This window comes from Bidens hawaiensis, unplaced genomic scaffold, assembly GCF_021521415.1.
Source record: "Bidens hawaiensis isolate Kalapana, Puna unplaced genomic scaffold, B.hawaiensis_p1.1 tig00030669_1, whole genome shotgun sequence".
Lineage (NCBI taxonomy): Eukaryota > Viridiplantae > Streptophyta > Magnoliopsida > Asterales > Asteraceae > Bidens > Bidens hawaiensis.
This window is the reverse complement of record NW_027495122.1, coordinates 109,313-128,765: the sequence shown is the minus strand read 5'-3', so window position 1 is coordinate 128,765 and position 19,453 is coordinate 109,313. Positions and strand designations below refer to the sequence as shown.

General features: G+C 31.6%; 1 protein-coding gene across 1 annotated transcript; it reads right to left on the bottom strand.

Moving 5' to 3' along the window:
- Nucleotides 1-13,724: 13,724 nt before the first annotated feature.
- LOC143580827 (receptor-like protein kinase HERK 1) lies at nt 13,725-17,219 on the bottom strand. Its single transcript, XM_077063761.1, has 5 exons — nt 16,239-17,219; nt 15,802-16,071; nt 14,374-14,691; nt 14,151-14,279; nt 13,725-14,084 (listed from the first exon to the last, which is right to left on the bottom strand). The coding sequence occupies exons 1-5, from the start codon at nt 17,136-17,138 to the stop codon at nt 13,944-13,946; spliced, it is 1,758 nt and encodes a 585-aa protein (XP_076919876.1). The 5' UTR covers nt 17,139-17,219; the 3' UTR covers nt 13,725-13,943.
- Nucleotides 17,220-19,453: the final 2,234 nt, after the last annotated feature.

Here is a 19,453-nt window from a genome sequence, read left to right as displayed (position 1 = left end):
TTGGCCTGAGACTAAATGTGCTAGGAATTGATGACTAAAAGGCACATTTAAATTTTTTGACATTTTATATTTTTCCTGTTTTTTTTTGTTTTACATGTTTTTCTTCTAGGTTCTAAATAAAAAATCAGCTTCATCTGTGGACAATATCATTATTTCGTTTTTCCGGTAAGACACATTTAAATTATCCGGTTATAAATTATAATTCTAATATTTCATAATATCAATATTATAACAAAACTTTATTATTTCAAGTTGTTTACCCAATTGATTTACGGAATCTTTCAATTTACCTTCTAAATCTAAATCTGAGATACCATGGTTATTATCAATATATTGTTTTTTTCCGGTAAGGCATTTAATTTTTTCGGTTATAAATTAAATATCAAATTTTTCATAATATCAACATTAATATTCTACTTTATAATTTCAGGTTAATGTCCCGACTGATACAAGCTAATATTCATGGATTGAGCATTACTTTATAAGATGTATTTTTTTTATATTGATGTATATTTCTTTTTTGAATATTCAATTATATTCATTATTTGTAGATAAAATAATATATTGATGTACATCGGAGATACCTTGATGTATATTTTTTTTCCGGCGTGCCTTAGTATATATAAATTACACATTTAAGTATCCCATTAATACAGTTTATTGAGTTTGACTATCCTTATTAGTTTAGATAACGAATTAACAACTTAATTAACTTTCCAACTTAAATAGTTTTCCGACCATTTCTAAAAATAAGTTTTTAAATTCAAATTACATTTAAATATATATTGTAATTTATATAGTTTAATTATTCCATTATTACATTTTGTATACTTTGACTTTCCTTATTTTATAAAGAAACCAACTGAAAAAGTTAACTACATTTTGCCACCTCATTTACTATTTGACTATTTATATTAAATCGTTTTTTATCATTCATTAAGGTAATTCGTTTTAAATATTAAATAACATTTACATATTTATAGTTCTTTCTTACTACCATTTTTAATTATGTTAATACCTTTTATATTAATATTTAAGTTTACAAAAATAAATTTGACATCTAAACTTTGATTGTATTATTAACAACCGTATTTTCATAATTTACAAAACGATCTGCTTTATATTTATTAATATATTTAACTCCAAAATTTAATTAACATATTAAACTCCTTTTAAATTTGCAATTTGACCAATCTTTCAATAAAGTTTTAAAGGTTTTAATACACTCCATAATTTTAAACTCATTTCAAAATTTTTCTATAAGTTTTTGAAGTTTTTAAATAACCGATTTGATTTTCATTTTTGTAATTACTTCTAAATTAATTAGTCATATTAGTAAAATTAGAACCGATTTGATTTTTAATATTTGTGATTTAGCATTAACTTTTGTAATTATCTCTCTCTATACATACATATATATATATATATATATAGTTTTTTGAGAGCAATAAACTATTCGTTACTATAAAAATGATGTTGTTTTAGTAATCACCAAAATATATTAGGTATAAACTTCTGGTCATTATTCATGTTTTAAATATTATGTCTAAATTAACTGGCATTACAAATTTTTTAACCAAGTTTAGATGTTATAAATTTATTTTGGTGTTAATATTGATTTTAATCTTTTTAATATTATTATATTTGTACCTTAATGATAATTTAATTTGTTTTAATTGTGTATAGTTTTCATAAAAAAGTTTTATTTTTTTAGTTTATATATTTTTAATTATGCGTGTTTAACTTACCGCATATTTAACTTATTTAATAAACTAGAATAAGTTATTATTTAATATTTAAAAAACTGATTATCAAACTAAAAATACCTGTCATAATTGTAATGTAATCTTACCTTAATTTACGTGAATATTAATTATTAATTAATACTAAAATAATAACCACGTTATTTTAGAACAGAATATTTAAATTGACATAATTTCAATAATCAATACTTAATATATCATATATTATATAACCGTTTTATCATCATTTATAAATATTATTCGGCATATATGATTTAGTTAATATTATTAAACATGACAACTTTTCATAATTTGTTAATATTATTATTCCCATTAATCAAGATATTTCAAATTATTTCTATCTTTACATGGAAGACCAAATTTAAACATAAATTTCGGTCACTTATAAGTATACCATTCGATATCGTATTCCTCATTGATATTCCATCATAACTACATCCAAATTTCAATATTTTCGCTGCAACCATGTAATTTTTTCAATGAATTATTAATATACATTTCACTTTGTTTTTCAAAAATTAAATTAATCACATATTAATTTCTTATTGTTATTATTTATAGTAGATTTAATTGATTATGAGATTCTACACCCAAAACATAATTTAGTGATTATATTTTTATCCATTTTAACTAATGTATAATAAACAATTATTATATTTTTATCCATTTTAACCTAAAAAGGTTTTTAAACATAATATAAATCTTCTAATTATAACATCCAAACAATTTGATAATCTAAGTCTTCAAAATGTTTTCAAAGAATATTAAAAATATTTGATAATTTATTTCATATACGTTTATATTTTGTTTTCATTGATTTTGTGTCATATTTTTCACCTTTAATTATTTTGAAAGTCAACGTAAATTTTTTTAATCTTTCCAAAGTTATTTGAAAATTCATTTATTGTAAAATGTATTTAAGTTTTCCAAGTTTAACAAAATATTAATATCAGTGATTTAAAAGTTTGTTGCAAGATTGGTTAAAAATAAAAAAAATATTTCATAATTTTTTGAAGTTGACTAATTCCAATTTTTTTATATTTTGTAACTATTTTAAAAATATTTCAAAACAGGTTGTTTTAAAAGAGTATCAAATTTGTTAGGTATAAAATGACGGCCAAAAAATATTTTTATTGATATATCTTTTTGTTTAATGGTTTAATTTAGAAATATGTTTTATGTTGTCATTTTACTTTGTTTGTTGTTGTATGTTATTTTGTTTTAATAAAAAAAACTTTATAATGTTCAAATGTTACTCATTATTAAATATGTATTGTGGTATATTTAATTTGGATTCTATTGTTTTATTATATTTTCAGGTGGTGAAGCAAAATGAGTTTCTTTTGGTAGAATGTTTGAAGAAGTTGATGGTGGTTTAATATGAAAGAACATGTTTATGTCTTTTGTTGCTGTTTTTTGGTTGTTCAATGTTGATGTGTTGCAAAACGCATAGCGTTTTATCCCCTTTTTGTGTCGTTTTGTGCGTAAACCGTTAACGAATATAACTTGTTCTTGCATGAAATTAAATGTTTGTGTATATGATAGGTCCCATGTTGAAGATAGCTAAAAAACGAATTTAATGAAGAAAGAATTAGCTCAAACGGGATTCGGATGAAACCGGTATGCGCGTTTGAAGATAAACGAGTCAGAAAATGAAGAAACGAGCACCCAGGACTTGGCCGCGCTATGAGACCAGGTGAGGCATCCATACCCATGATATGAGACGCCTCATATGTCCTAAAGGCTTCCAAGAATGTTCAGGAATCGGTTACCCCATTTATTTTGTCTTCTAGTGGGCTTTGTGGACTTGTTTTAACCTATTTTATATTAGGAAAGAGGTATTTAAACACATATATAAAGGGTTTATACCCTATGAACGATTTGGAACATTTTTTCCACCCACCACACCTGATCTAGAGGAGAAGCCAAGGAGGACAAGCTTACGGTTCTATCTTTTATCCTTCGGTTGTCGGTTTTGACTATTTTAACCTTTGTGAGTTCGTTTTTGGTTTTTAATCATTCAAACCTTTTGTAATCAGATTTATATGAACATGTTTATTATTTATATCTATTTTATTAATTGTTCATTGATTATGATTGGCTAAACTTCTTTGTTCTACCTAGCTTAGATGAATATTGTTAGGTTTTAATGAGTAATATGGATTGTTTGATCATCATGACTTGAATTGTTAATGAAAGTTTGGTTTAATATTGAATTAGGTAGTGTTTAGTGGCTGTGATTTATTTATTTATACTCGTATACCTCTTGATTTGATTGATTGAATCGGTTTTGATTGATTTTAGCTTGTTTGAACTCTTTACTTTGTGTTTAGAGATTGTTTGCGGGGTGATCAACCGTAGGGTTTTAGTGGGTATGGTAATTAGTTAAATTCAGCAGGTAGGCACCTTCTTAGAGACCGAGAGGTGATAGGAAGTAAGTTCGTCTCATAGCTTTTACTTGTTATGATTAGGATCGCGCGAGAGCGGGTTTGGTTCTTGTCGGGTTTGGGTTTGTGAGCGATTAGTTGACCTAGTTTAAGTTAACATAAATTGTTCCTCTATCCTTGGTTGCGTAGTATTCGTCTCCATTAGGGTAGTGTGTCGGTGAGACCGAGAGGAGAGTCGACATTAGAGCACTTTAACAATTCGTTTCCCGGTTTGTTCTTAAAATCAACTAAGTGTAATTTAGAGTTTGTTAGTTAGACTGAGAGGTGATCTAGCTTTCTTGAGTGAACCTTAGTTGTGTCATCCATAGAAACCGGTGTCGTGAGATTCTCAATCCATTAGCTCATTATACCTTCAATATGATTCTTACCTAGGTAGACGTTTTCTCCGATTGCAGTCAGGTTTTCAAGTTTTGTTAAGAGTTGAGTTATGTTAAGTTAAGTCTAGTTAATTAATTTAGTTAAAGTAAGTTAGGTCAAATAGTTAATAATTAAAAATCATTTAAATATTCTTAGGTGAGTCTTGGTTAGGGTTAAGTATTAAGTACGTTTTCAAGTGTCCTTGTGTTCGATACTCGGACTTCCTTAGTGCTATACTATTAGTGATCGGTACACTTGCCGGTTGTGTGTGGATTTGTTAGGATTTTCGTTTTATAAATTTAAAGCTTAGTTGTGAGTTATTTACAAAGGGCATTCATTAAACACACATCAAATGTACATTAACTTATTGTAACTTTTAACTTTTAAGATCTAGACAATGTAAATGGTTAACGTTTTGGTCCGAAAGTTTGAACAAGTATTGTGTTGCTTGAATTTGTTGTTTAAATTTATTATGTTTGTTGACATATTTTCCACCCATGTGTAACACGGGCTATACCTTATGAACATGTAAGGGAGTGGTTTTTTTTACCCTTACCAAAACAAGGTTGTTATCAGGTTTGAGAATGGACGGTATAAGAATTTTTGTCACACCCCGACTTAGGGTCTAGGCGTGTGACCACAAGTTGGTACCTGTTTTGTAAATATATCAGAGTTTATGGGTTAATTTTAGCGGAAGACTTTAAGTTGAATATAATATTAATTTACATTGAAAATTTACTTGGGAATTAAATACCCGAGTATTGGTTTACAAAAGATATGTTTTCATATTACAAGGATTTTATATAAAAACGGAGCCATCTTGTACGCGCTTCTATCTTCAATAAGACTCCAATCCTTGTTAACGCTACTTATGCTTAATTACCTGCAATGGGTTGGAAAAATACGTCAGCTATATGCTGGTGAACACGTATGACTCAATAAAACATTTGAATGACAATATAATACAAATATAGTTTTCTCTACAAGCTCAGCAGAAGCATTTCTACTTCTGGTCTATGTACCACTGCCCTACACACACAATTGTTCCCGAGCCACGTAGCCCTTACTGGGAGACTAGTTATGACCATTAGCCCGCGGCCATGTAGCCTTAGAATGATTAGGCTGAACGGTTATGTTTGGATCCAAACACATGTGTATTCGGTCTGAGTTGACTTTATTTTCTACTTTGTATTATAAAGTTTTAGAGATTACTTGATCTCATGTAGACATCGATTAACTCGTTAAGACAAACACCCGTTCGTCTTATTAAGTATAATATGTTTTAACTGATTGAAAAGGTTGACGTATTCACCTGTACCGTCGGTGTTGAAAACCTTGACTGATCGATTGATTGATTGTGAATGATATTAACCTATACACAATAGGTTTGTATAAATACTTGAATGATCTTTTGATTAAGCTATGATTGCTAAGCTTAACCTTGAAATCGTTTCTTTGATTGTGAATGAAAACACTTGTTTTATGTGACGTTTGATATAGCATGCTTTGGCCTAATAGGTTCTATCACGTTGGTAAGTTTCTCCAGGTAAGTAAACGGGTCCCTCGGTTGATTGGGATTTATGCGAATTACTTTTCCTTAGGCAAGAAACTTACTACTAGTGGTATCCCCCTTCCAGTTACTACATGCCCGTCAAAATATCTCTTTTGTTTAACATGACTTCATCATGAAGTAACGTTTATGAAAACATGATTGTGAATGATTTGTAAAAGATGATCAAGGTTAAAGGCCATAGCCTCGATTGATAGTCTAAGCTATAATTCAAATAACTTAAACATAACTCCTACCTTAATTCGGATGCTTAGATTGATAATAAGAAAAAGGCAGGATCTTGATCTACTCGCTTAAGCGATTGCTACTTGATTATAACTTCATTTCTTGCACAAAATACGAGAAATCAACACGTCGGCTCATTACAGCAACGGGGCACGCCTTTCGAGGTTAAGTGTGTGTAGATGGAGGTGTGTTTGGGATGAATGAAGCTCATGCCCGTCACCGCCCTTTTATAGGTGATTTTAGACCCCGTCGCGGTACGCGACCGGTTCTTTGGGACCTGTCGCGTACCGCGGCGCCGTAATATTGCACCGCCTTATGCGGTGGTGACACGTGGCCTGTCATATTGCGCCACGTGTTGACACGGTATTGGACACGTGTCCGGTGACTCACCAATCCCGTCGCGCTACGCGATGGGTTGAGTGTTACCCCGTCGCGTACCGCGATGGGACAATATTTTTAAAATTTACACTTTTGGTCCCTATACTTTCTAAGTTAGTATATTTAGGCTTAAATTAAAGAGGGTAAAAGATGTGGTTTTATTTGTAACTTTATTTTATATATCAAAACTTAGTAGTTTCACATTGTTTTGCTTTAAACTCTAAATAATCCAACACATAACTGACCATAAGCTAAAACAAATTGTCTAAAGATTGAATTTAGTTTTTATTAATCGTCATTGCAAAACAAAAATAAAGTGAAATTTCATTCTTTGAAATTGATTCTTTTATCTAAAGGTGTAGGATTTTTTTTACGAATAAAAGTATGTGTTCCAATATTAATTCTGGATATGATTTTGGCATTTATAGCACGACTATCATATTGTATTTTCATATGTAGTTTAGTTTTTATTGCGTAGACCAATTTTATAGTTTTTTTATTTTAAGTAACATTACTTCAATATCAGCGTTAGGACTAACCTATGACTTGAAAACCTTAGATTTTGAGGCCATTTAAAACATCAGAAAACTAATACTTTCTTGTAACGTATCATTTTACTGAAAAATGGTAATATTTTCATCTCCCGAAACATGGGTAACAAACGTTTGCTAATTTTTTGAACGACCTCGTTTTTTGGTGCAAGTACAACTCCTTCACTAAAGAATTCTATATTTTTGAAAACTTCAATAATAGAAGGATATACAAAGTCAATTTGTAACAGTGTGCTAATGTCTAACATTTGTATGCCAAAGATAAGAAGTTGTCTTATCTACCTGAAAACCAAAACATGTAGTTTAGTGTTTATATTTTTTTTGATTTTTTATGATGATGAACTTAACATAAACGATGAGTTGATTAAATAATCAATTAAAAATGAAGTTGTAAATGGTTACTTTTTAAACCAACCCGTGACCGAACTCATTCTAATCATAAACTGTTATGACCTTAACCATGTTTGATACCTTAACCAGTTAAAGAAACCGGCTCGTTTAAATTAATATAAACACTGAGAATACATCAATAGTGAATTTGTCTTTTAAGGTTTTGAAAGAAAAAACTTGTAATTTAGTAAATAGTCACATATATATTTAGTAAGTAAAAGTTTATTGAAATTTTAAATTTAAGTTAATGTTGTCTCTTCATCCAATAATATCATTTATTATAAAACCTTAATATTAATTAACTAATAAATAATATAAATAAAACCTTAATTTTTGCAATCATTATTCAAAATCAATGTGAAAATTGGTTACTTATAAAAACTAATATTAATAACCAATACAATAAATTTATATAAAAAATAACATATTTATGCTGGTATTTAATTGTTTAAAATCAAGAAAAAAATTACTATTAAAAAGAGAAAAATGAAAAATTAAAAAGAAAAAAAATAAAATACAAAACTATTAATAAGAAAAAGATATGTATTTAATATGAGAGAGAGGAGAGAAAATTTGGTGAGAAACATTTTGATGATGACATGTGGCATTAGAAAGCTTTATTTATTATATAGTATAGATTATTATTATTATTATTTATTCATTTGAGATTAATTGTAGTGTTTGTATAATTTTTATAACAGAGAAAACAAACCAAGTTATTTAAAATTTTGCTAGGCATTTTTGTTAGTTTTACATGTTTAGTTATATTAAGTATCAAACGAGTGTCACATAAAGAAATCATGTTTAAGGAATGTAAAGAAAGTGATCTCTTTTACAGAGTGTCACAAGTAACACAATAACTAGCGTTATGGCATGGGAAAGGTGGAGCCATCTACTAATAACCAATCAATCTGTATTTTTTTTCCTTCAGCATTTATAACTAGCTTGTTAACCCACATCACCCTAGCTAAGAAGTGGGTTAGTTAAAGCCCTCACTGCTTATGTAACACTTTAAAAAACCAACCACAACAACCAGCCATGTTGTGCTTATATTTGTTTTTGGACGAAGGTGTTGCTTTTGTAGGGTTATGACTCTAGACGACAATGACTTTCATGTATATCAAATAATGAGCTTAATATCTGGATCGATTCCAAAAAATCAAAATTTGATCTCAGATCAAATATTATATTCGAATTTGTGATTTTCAATCGAAATTTAAATTATAAAGTGTACAATTTTAATAAAGTTGGTTTTTTAAATTGGGTTCTATATTTTATTAACTAGTCTTTATCCCTGTATTATAGATTTTCAGGGTTGTTTTCCATTATTCGCTTATAATATTTGTATATTTCTTTTGAATTTTAATATTATTTATTATAAGTAAGTCAATAATATACATAAGTTTCGATGATGATTGAGTTTTACAAATAAATAAGATATTATAACCCACTTTAAAAGTATATGGGTTTGGTGATACTCATGACCCGCTTATTAGTATTTTTTTTAATATAAAATTATTTCTTAATTATAAATAACATCTTTTTATTAAAAAAAATCGAATATTAATTTTTAGTATATCCCTGTTTTATATGATTTTCATATCAAATATTGATGAGATTAATTTTTAATTTAATGAGATGTTATAACCCGTTTAAGAGCTATTTGGTTTTGGTGAGACTTATACCTGTGAATTCGGGTTAAATGTATGAGAAATTTTCATTTACAAATAAAGCAATATGGTAGCTTGAGAAAATGTAGGGAGCAACCAAAAAACTTTTAAAGGGTTCATTTATATATATTTAAGATTTAAGATTTAAACTGAAACAACCCAAATTCAAGTTTATTTTTCAAGTTCAGTTCAAATTTCGAACAAGCTGATTCAGTTGGTTTGAGTAACCCGAAATTCGATTTATGAAACCGAATTTCGAATTTGCAACATGCCTTGGGATGTTAGTACCTTCTAAATCAAAATTCAATGTAGCTTGTGGGTTTAGAAATACTATGCAAAGAGAGACAATTTGACATATAGACATAATGCATAAATATGGGTCATAATGGCAATATGGCATGCAATTTCAGCATTCATAATCAATTATAACAAAAGCTTTAATAACTCAATTTAATTCATGCTTCTAATTAATAGACTTTAATTTTCATAAAATTTTTATCATCTCATCTTCAAACTTGATGTATGTTATTATTTTTCTTGAAAACAATTAAAATGATAACGTTACTTTGAAAACATAAACTAGAGTGAAGTAAAGTAACCGTATTTTTATATATTAAGTTAATTATTTATTCTCAGTACACACTTTTTATTCTATATTGAAGATCATGGATTTGTTTTTCATTATTTTTTAAAAACTTTAGCTGATAACACATTTTTATATAATTTACGTAATGGTAAAACTTAAAAGTAGCTGATAAAAATAATTTCATAATTTGAGTTAAAAAAAAACTCATCGATGAATTCTATATTTGAATTCGGTTTTTTAATACTCGAAGATTCGAATATAAAATCAAATTTCAAATCGAATATAAATTTGTGATAAAAAAAATGATAAACCCAATAAGCAATGACCCAAAATCAATAAATGTGAAAATATCTAAATCCCTATATTAGTATGTTACTTTGTCTAATGGGGATGGCAATGGGTCGGGTTTAGGTATTCTCAAACCCATACCCGGTTATTAAAGTCTATCCCATACCCGTCCCAAACCCGTCGGGTTTTAATCGGGTAATTACCCGTTGGGTTTCGGGTTTCCTATCGGGTTTTGATAAAATACCCGTCGGGTATACCCGGCTCAAAACCCGTCGGGTTTTGACAAAATATAACTAATCGATTATAAGGATGGTTACCATAAAGATAAAATATCTCAAATAATTAATATAAACAAGTTTCGACAAATAATATATTTGTAATATAGTGTATATATATATATATATATATATATATATATATATATATATATATAATAAGCAATATCGGGTAAATGGGTTTATGTTATCAGGTCGGGTAATCGGGTATATTAAAAATCCCAAACCCACCCCAAACCCCCGAAAAATTTTAAAACTAATCCCAAACCCTAATGGGCCGGGTATTACCCGTCCCATTGATGTCGGGTTTCGGGTTTTCTCATCGAGTTCGGGTTTCATTGTCATCCCTAATTTGTAATTTGATTGTAGTTACCAGAGCAATTTGTCCCCTTGAGGTGTTAGTTGCTCAAATCAGACTAGAGAAACTCAAAATATGATTCGAGTTTAGTAATCGAATTTAAATACAACTTTAAACTTCAAAATTCGAATATTTGATTTGAATATTTTGATCCGTTGAACACCCTAATAAGAAAAATGTTATGCTACTTTACCGAACCATGAAGCATTGGACATAGAACCCGTTGAATATTTTGACCCGTTGAACACTCTAATAACATGTTGAGCCCCTTCGACAACTTCAAACAATATGCTAGTTCACGTGAGAGTTCAAGTCCCACGGTGGACAAAAATATAGATTGAGGAATATGATTAGTGAGTGTGTAGTTTCTTAAAACGACAAAGTCACACACTTTGTAATATTATTTCTAAATCTACAGCATTATGCCGACCAATGGACTTGAAACCTCACCGTTTGGAAATATGAACACCTTAGCACTAGGCCAAAAACACTTTTGATAGTGGGTGTGTAGGCTAACCCTCTAAAAAGTAAAGGAAAATTGGATTTTAATAATCCAAACTATATATTATTGGCCAATAATGATCCCAACTAACAATGTGTCTACCGTTAATCCCAACTTTCAACTTTGTTACCAGTGGCAATCCCGGTCTAACTGACTGTTAACTTTATCAGTTAAGTTGATGTAAAATGACAAAGGTACCCTTATCACTGTAGGGAAAATAAAAATAAAAGGCTAATTAACATGGACCCACACCTTTGTCTTCGACAAGCATCAGACCATGAAATCCGATGATCTGTTTTCCGGCGACCCTTTTCAACCCCATTATTCCTCAACGTTGATCCAACTCCGGCGAACACACAATTCAACCCAACCCCGAGACCTCAAAAACCAGCGATTTTGGACCATATGGATTCACCGGTTAGGTTCGTTTTTTATGGCGAACACACCACCAAAACCACGTGAAGTGCTAATTATTTGAACCCATCTCGTGACCATTATTCCAACCCCCGATTTTCCGGCGACAGAACAACTATCATCTCCTCGGTTAAGATCTCGAAAACCAGACACAAACTTCGGCATAAATCTTAAAAACCCAGCAAACGATTACGGGTTTAGGGTGTGGCCGACACAAATTTCAGATCTGATTTGACGGGTCCAAGCAATTGGAATGGCGACGATTGGCGGAAAAAAAGGGTGCGAACTAATGGTTTTCTTTTGCTCGTCGGAAGTTCGCCGGAAGACCAGGTAGGGGCCGGAAAATAGTTGAAGAAGATGCAGTTGTCTTTTGGCGATTTTAGCTCATTATAGGAAATATGGGGTCCAATATTATATTAGTGATTTAATTAATTTTTGTTTCAATGTAAATGGGTACTTTTGTCATTTTACACCAACTTAACTGATAAAGTTAACCGTCCGTTATACAGGGATTGTTATTGGTAACAAAGTTGAAAGTCAGAATTAATGGTAGTCATATTGTTATTGTTAGTTATAATTAATATTAGTCAATAATGAATAGTTTGAATTATTAAAATCCAACTTTCTTAAAGTAAGTCCATTAAACTTTAGACCAAATTATCTTGATTTCAAAAACATATCACACATCTCCAGAGTTGGTTGCTTTCGCTAGTTGGCAAAAGAAAAAGAACTTTGTCATCCTTGAGCGGATTTTAGGTGATCATGAATTTATTTAATATTCTCGGTTGTACGTAGCTTTCAAAAATACCTTATCCCTTGTTATTATCCAAGAATTTAAACTGTCCCCAATCAACCCCTGAAGTCAGTTTGTTAAGACTTCAGTCACTAAGTTCATTATTTACATTTTTGTATTGAAAAATCAACAAAACTTTTTAATGTTCTATTTCTATGCAATAACTAGAACTGTAATTGTAGATACGTCTAGAGTGATAATCAAGTCTCGAATCGATAATCAAACACCAACCAAACGAATAACTCTCGTTTATAATATAACACAAAAAACTGATTACAAACTCTCTCAAACCCTAACTTGGTTTGACTCTTGATAAACCCTAATTCGGTTGCATTTAGATGAACCCTAACTCGATTACATCTCGTGTGTGTCTCTGGATGAACCCTAACTCGGTTACACCTCACATGAAAATCTAGAATGTCTAACCATGACTTGATTTATGTAGACTAACCTAACTTGCTAGCTAAGACATTACCAAATATAATAAAACCCTAATTGCAACCACATAAACTCATTACATATTAATGAATCCCACGAGTTCAATATGTCCAACCGGTCACCTATGCGCGACTGACCTATTAATTTGGAAATTACTTTCAACAGGTAATACGTTTTAAACTGTTTCAAATCTATCACACTAGAACTAAGGATATACTCATAATATCACAAAAATCGTGGAATGCTATGAATTTGGGTTTTACATGTTTTAAATCTGTCACATCAAAAATAAGGATGTTATATATTCACAAAAAATGTGGAATGCTATGAATTTGAAAATTAAACTCTTCAATATAGTATATTGACTTTTATTGTTCCATGCGAAGGTCTAATGTGAACGCCTTTGCTTCAAAAGTCGGAACATAAATTTGGTTGCAGGTAAATATTAATTATCGACTACCATTCTTGGCCATTAACATTTAAGAAGAAAATGTTATATTCACAACTACATAGATGTACATGTTTAACACATGACCAAATTGATTAATTACACGATATAAATCAAACACTTAGGTTAAACTTAATCACACAATCCTTCTAACGAAAAATTTGAAATATATGCACATGTATAAGTGAGTAGGTCAAAGAGATGATTGATAATATTTATTAAAATTTCGTCTCATATTTTTAATAATTAAGGTCTTAATCCGGCTAGCAAATTAAGGAAAATATCCATATGTATATTGTTCATGTATAAATATGTATGTGAAGGTATTTTCTGGTTGCATGATTATCATCCTGACTTGAAGACGAGATCTAAAGAGTAGCCAAGTAAATGAAAGGTCCAACACGGTGTATAAAACTTAACAATTGGTACCATTAACGTACAAATAGCGAAAAGGTTGTAAAGTGTACCAACTTTTGGCAGTGGTTACGGCCTAATCAGAGGTTCTCCAATGCAGCTCCACTTGAAGATAATTATTAGACAATTTGTTACCTTGTTTAACTTGGTGTAACTCATTTGTCAATTTCATGTTAACCTCACTCGCAAGGCTTATATCGACACATCCAAGAGATCCCTAGTGAAAAATAGCCATTAAAAAACTAATTATAAGTCTCGTAACGAAAGTTAAGCATAATCATACCTTTCCAAGAAGTAGTCCCATCGATGAATCATTAATCACTTCCAAATGCAGATTTTCATTCGTTGGTGGCTGTTCTAACAAAAATGTAAACTCTTTAAGCCACTTTGGCTTGTTGGTATTCATCATAGACTGCGAAAACCCAAATCAAAACCCCAAGAAATATCGTAAGCGGCTCTTGCGGCAATTTTACTACAAAATCAAAAATTAAAAGCTAAAAACACACATGGGTTTTCCTTATTTCTCCACGGAAAAGCAAAGAAACTGATGTATGTGCATGACGGCTTTCATCATCCAAATTGGCGCCCTGGATTATGATGACGAGCAGTCCTCCACCCTTAGGGGTCCCTACAGGAGCCTTTAGAACTGAACTATATACATTTGTAATATTAATGTTAACCGGCTTGTACAACACTTCAACTTTGAGATAACCAATTTGCTGATAAGTGTTATCCTTTACAACGAGTTTACAAGTCATTGGAACTTCCGGAGTAAGATCTGACAAGTTCATCGTAGCCTCTCCCATACAGTTATGTTGTGTTACCTAGAAAACAAAGAACAATTCTTTAACTACTCATGTCTGTGTAATTTAATATGCGTTTGTAACCATAAACACTTGTGTTAAAGATATCATCAAATCCTATTTTGTATGTAGCAAACAATGATTAACCTTGAGGATTTCATTAATTTGCCTTGACATTTTAAATTTTATTAAGATGGAGCTTTTTGAAAGGGAAAATCACAAGAACATCAGGTTGACCAACATTACTAACAAAATATAGGCATTGATATTTTTTACAAGAAATTTCATGCAATTACAATAACAAGTGTCCGAAAAGTCAAATCTTGTGTCAAGTAAGCGCAGGATATATGCGTGTGAATGTTGCGCTAAGTTATTAAAAATATATTGTGTTGTGTAAGCACAGAATGTACTGGCGCTGCTGGACGACCGAGTTTGTGTCGGCTGGAGACGGTGATGGCTGAAAAGAGTGGGGAGTGTGGGGTGGATAAGAAGTGTACTTGAGGTTGCCAAAGTTGGGTTATTAATTTTCGTTATTTTCTTAATAGTCTTTATGGAGGGGCAACATAGCCCCTTCACGTCATCGCCACGTAGGAAACGGGCAATTTTGTTGACACATTATATATATATACATGTGTGTGTGAGAGAGAGAGAGAGAGTGTGAAAGAGAGAAAAGATGCATGCCCCACCTCACCCTCAATGTCGCTGCTTCTTCACAATCCTCCCCTCCTCCCCCCAGGGGAAAAAAAACCCAAATTGCCCCACACCGATGTTCCCTCCCCAAATGGCCCCAAAATCCCCCCACAGCAGACCGTCTTAGAGAATTTTGGTTATTCATGCACACTTACCAGAAAATTTAACTACATCCCAAAGTTGGGTCTCAATAATGTCTTGTCTAAAGGTGTAATATTTAAAAAATATGTATTAAATCCATAATTTGAGTAAACCGCATGCTGCACGTGTAATTCGTTATTATAAACTTTCAAAAGTTAGAATTTGAAATCGACGGTCTACAGTTTGAGAAGTCCTTGAACCAATCAACTGATCAAGGGCCATATTTTTGGTAAAAATAAAGGTCAAAATGTAAAAAGCCTTAATCAAAAAACTGGATTAATTTGTGAAAAGATAACTCACCGATTCAGTGTTGATAACAAGTATAAATAGTTCTTGAACATGAAAATTTTTCACATACAGAGAGAATTCTTCAACCCATGCAGCAATCGCCCAGTTGTTGTACTTCCGAGTCGTTATCCTATATTGTAAAGGAGCATAACGATCTATATAGAGTACGAAGTAATCATTCCAAGTATTATTCTTCCAAGTTTTAGAGAAATGATGATCAACGAAAGGATCTCCAAGTATTTTCACACTCAAGATTCCTGCTCCGTAGTCACCTGCCATTTCCTAAGTAATTCAAATATTCAATGGCTTATTCTAGCTTTATATTAAGATAATTGTTTTTCGTAAGTCTCATAGATCTGAATTAAAGTTGGTTGTTTTATTATTGGCTTATCAGTTATCAACAGTTTAATTTGTTAATTTTTCTATTACAAATGAAGAGTATAACTTACTTGAACTACAAGTGCCCTTTCAAGTGCACTCACGATCTGTGTCATCAATGGACGTTCTTCACGCCTTCTCTTTAAACATTGGTAAGCTATATCCGCAAACAGCTTCAACGAAGACATATTTATTTCATCCTTTATATTATTATAAATAAGTTCACTTATTTTGTTTTGTTGATAGTACTCTTGTGCTAGTCCTGCTAAAGGCCGGAGCTTCTTACCGTAACATAACCTCCCACACAAAACCTCAAACAACACCACGCCAAAAGAGTAAATATCTGACTCTTTTGTTAGTAGCCCTGTCTCGTGGTACAACGGATCAATATACCCATATGTGCCAATAGGATTGGATACCATAAATGTGAATTGCTTGTTTGCAGGAGCAAATTTAGAGAGACCAAAATCTGAGATCTTGGCATTCCAGTTGTTATCTAGTAGAATGTTTGAACTTTTAATATTGCGATGCAACATTCTTAGTTTCGTCTCACCAGGGGTGTGAAGGTACGCTAGTCCATGAGCCGCCCCAACACAAATCTTAAGGCGTTGAACCCATGTGAGACTGTCAATGGAGAGATAAGAATCTAGACTTTTCTTTGAGGCATACTCGTACACGAGGATCTTCTCACCGTCAACGTCACAATACCCTAATAGAGAGATAATATTTTTATGTTTATAAAACGAAAGTGCCATGATCTCCTTCCAGAATTCGCAATCTCCTTGTCCAAATGCACGATCTAAACGCTTCAAGGCAACCGTGGTCTCGCCCCTAGAATGAATAATTTCTCCCTTATAAACTTTCTCGAATCCTCCAAGGCCGATACAATTGTCATCAGAGAAGTTGTTGGTAGCTAATTTTGTAGCTGCTAGTTGTATTTTGAGGTGTTGAAATTGTTCCATGCCAGACATTATTTGGATGGTGGAAGAGAAACAGGAAGAAGAATTTACTAAAAGCTTCAAGTTTAGTGTTTAGATGGGAAGCTTGAAGGGACAATGTATTTAACAATAGACAAGCTTATTTATCTCATAACTAACCATCATATATAAATATATAATTCTATTTATTATCACCAAAAATTCGACCGACATTTCTTTATTAAAGAACTTGTTTAATTTATTTGAGCTGTTGAATCTTTGACCTCCTATTCCACAATTAATCATCCTACCATTCTACCAAAATGGAAATGAGAGAATTTACTTCTTTCTATATTTGTCTTATGTTCTATTCCAACATTGTGGTAGGTCTCAGCAAAGTAACAGAAATAACATATGAAACTAACCCAAAATCAACTAAACCAAACATGGGGATTTTGGTTTGGTTTTGGCATAGACAAAATATACGATGGTGTATTGTTTCAACAGTTAAATAAACAATCAAGACACATATTCTTCGGAGGTAAAAGAAATTTTACAACATCTTACTAGTATCTTTCATGATAGTGATGCTATCTTATTTTCCAAACCAATCTTTATAAAATTCAAAAGAAGAGCGTGACGTGAGATGTGGCCATTGAACAATAGATTGTCCTATCTAAACTTCAAGAAAATATCCTCACTTTTAAGATAAAGTTTGCAGCTTGTTAGGTCTACCATCACTCAAGTTTTAAAGGGTCCCATGTCTCTCTCTCTCTTAAATTTGTAGACTAATAGTCTAAGTCGTTTCTCCAAATTAACCTTCTTCATATCTAGTTTCGCGGTTGCTTCTCCACTGTTTGTCGCTGTCAATAACTTAGAATGTGTCTAAGGTGAAAATCAATAACAATAAGAGTGTTGGTTGTCCCGCTAATTACCGTGAATTCATCGTTGACCGCTAAGTGTGCTCTCAAAAGGAATATACAATAGGTTAAACTGGTGATGTCTTTCTGTATATATTTTCTCTTAAATCATTTTAGACCAATTATTAGATACAAGAATCTCTAATCGAGTATTGGAAAATCGGGTATTAGCAATACCTGAGTCGGGTTCGGGTATTGCTTCTAAAAACCATACCCTATGTATCGGGTTCGGGTCGGGTATAGAACCGGGTATTTGAATACCCTATTTCCAGGTATTGAAAAAACCATATTTTCAGGTTTTTTCCTGGTGTTTTCGGGTATAGATTGGAATTTTTTTAGGGGTTGCACTTTTTAGAGGTATTTTTCGGGTATTTTCTAGTTATTTTCCAGGTAATTTCGGGTATAGATTGAGTTTTTAAAAATCCGGTTTCGGGAATTGGAAAACCCCAGTTCCGGGTATGGAACCTGTTCAGGTTTTCGGGTATTACTGGGTACAAATCGGGTCCGGTTCCGGTACGAGTTTTGGTACTAAAATGCATACCCTATCCGTACCTTACTGGTAGGGTCGGGTACGGGTTTAGGTATTAAAACCCAGGTATAAAAAAAACGATTCCAGGTTTTTTTCAGGTTCGGGTTTTTGTGCACCTCTAGTTGTTGGGGCTTGTAGGGCCGCAAAAGAGGCGAAGTAAAGTTGAGCTGGCACACCTGTAACACTAGCTACAATGCGTCGAGGCATTATGGATTTATGGGGCATTAGTTAACACAACAGCCAACGTTATATAATGATATAAAAGTGGGGCCACCTACTAACAACAAATCAATCTTTTTTTTCTTTACTACCTCGTTAACTCACAACACCCTAGCTAACGAGTGAGTTAGTTAAAGCCTCAACTACTTATGTGGCACTCTAACAAACCCAACCACAACAACCAACCATGTTGTGTTTGTATTTGTTTTCGGACGAAGTTGTAGGGTTAAGACTCTAGACGACAATGACTTTCATGCGTATCAAATAATGAGCTTAATGTTTGGATCGATTCCAAAAACTCGAAGTTTGATCCTAGTTCAAGTTTCAAATTTGAATGTGATTTTCATTTGAAATTAAAATTATAAAGTATATGATTTTAATAAAATTGGGTTCTATTTTTATTAATTTAAACTGAAACAACCCGAATTCAAGTTGAGTTTTCAAATTCAGCTCAAATTTCGAATAAGCCAATTCAGTTGGTTCGACTAACTTGAAATTCGATTCATGGAACCAAATTTCGAATTTGCTATCTTCCTTGAGATTTTAATACCTTCTGAATCATAATTCAATGCAGCTTGTGGGGTTTACAGTTTATACAATTTGAAATTGAAATATAATGCATAAATATGAGTAATAATGGCAATATGCCACACAATTTCAGTATTCATAATCATTTATAACAAAAGCTTCTATAACTCAAT

Coding starts and splice junctions, on each gene's coding strand:
- LOC143580827 (XM_077063761.1), bottom strand. CDS start 17,138: ATGTCTGGCATGGAACAATTTCAACACCTCAAAATACAACTAGCAGCT. Junction 14,692..15,801: donor TTGTTATCAACACTGAATCG/GTGAGTTATCTT, acceptor TTTGTTTTCTAG/GTAACACAACATAACTGTAT. Junction 14,280..14,373: donor GAGAAATAAGGAAAACCCAT/GTGTGTTTTTAG, acceptor GGGTTTTCGCAG/TCTATGATGAATACCAACAA.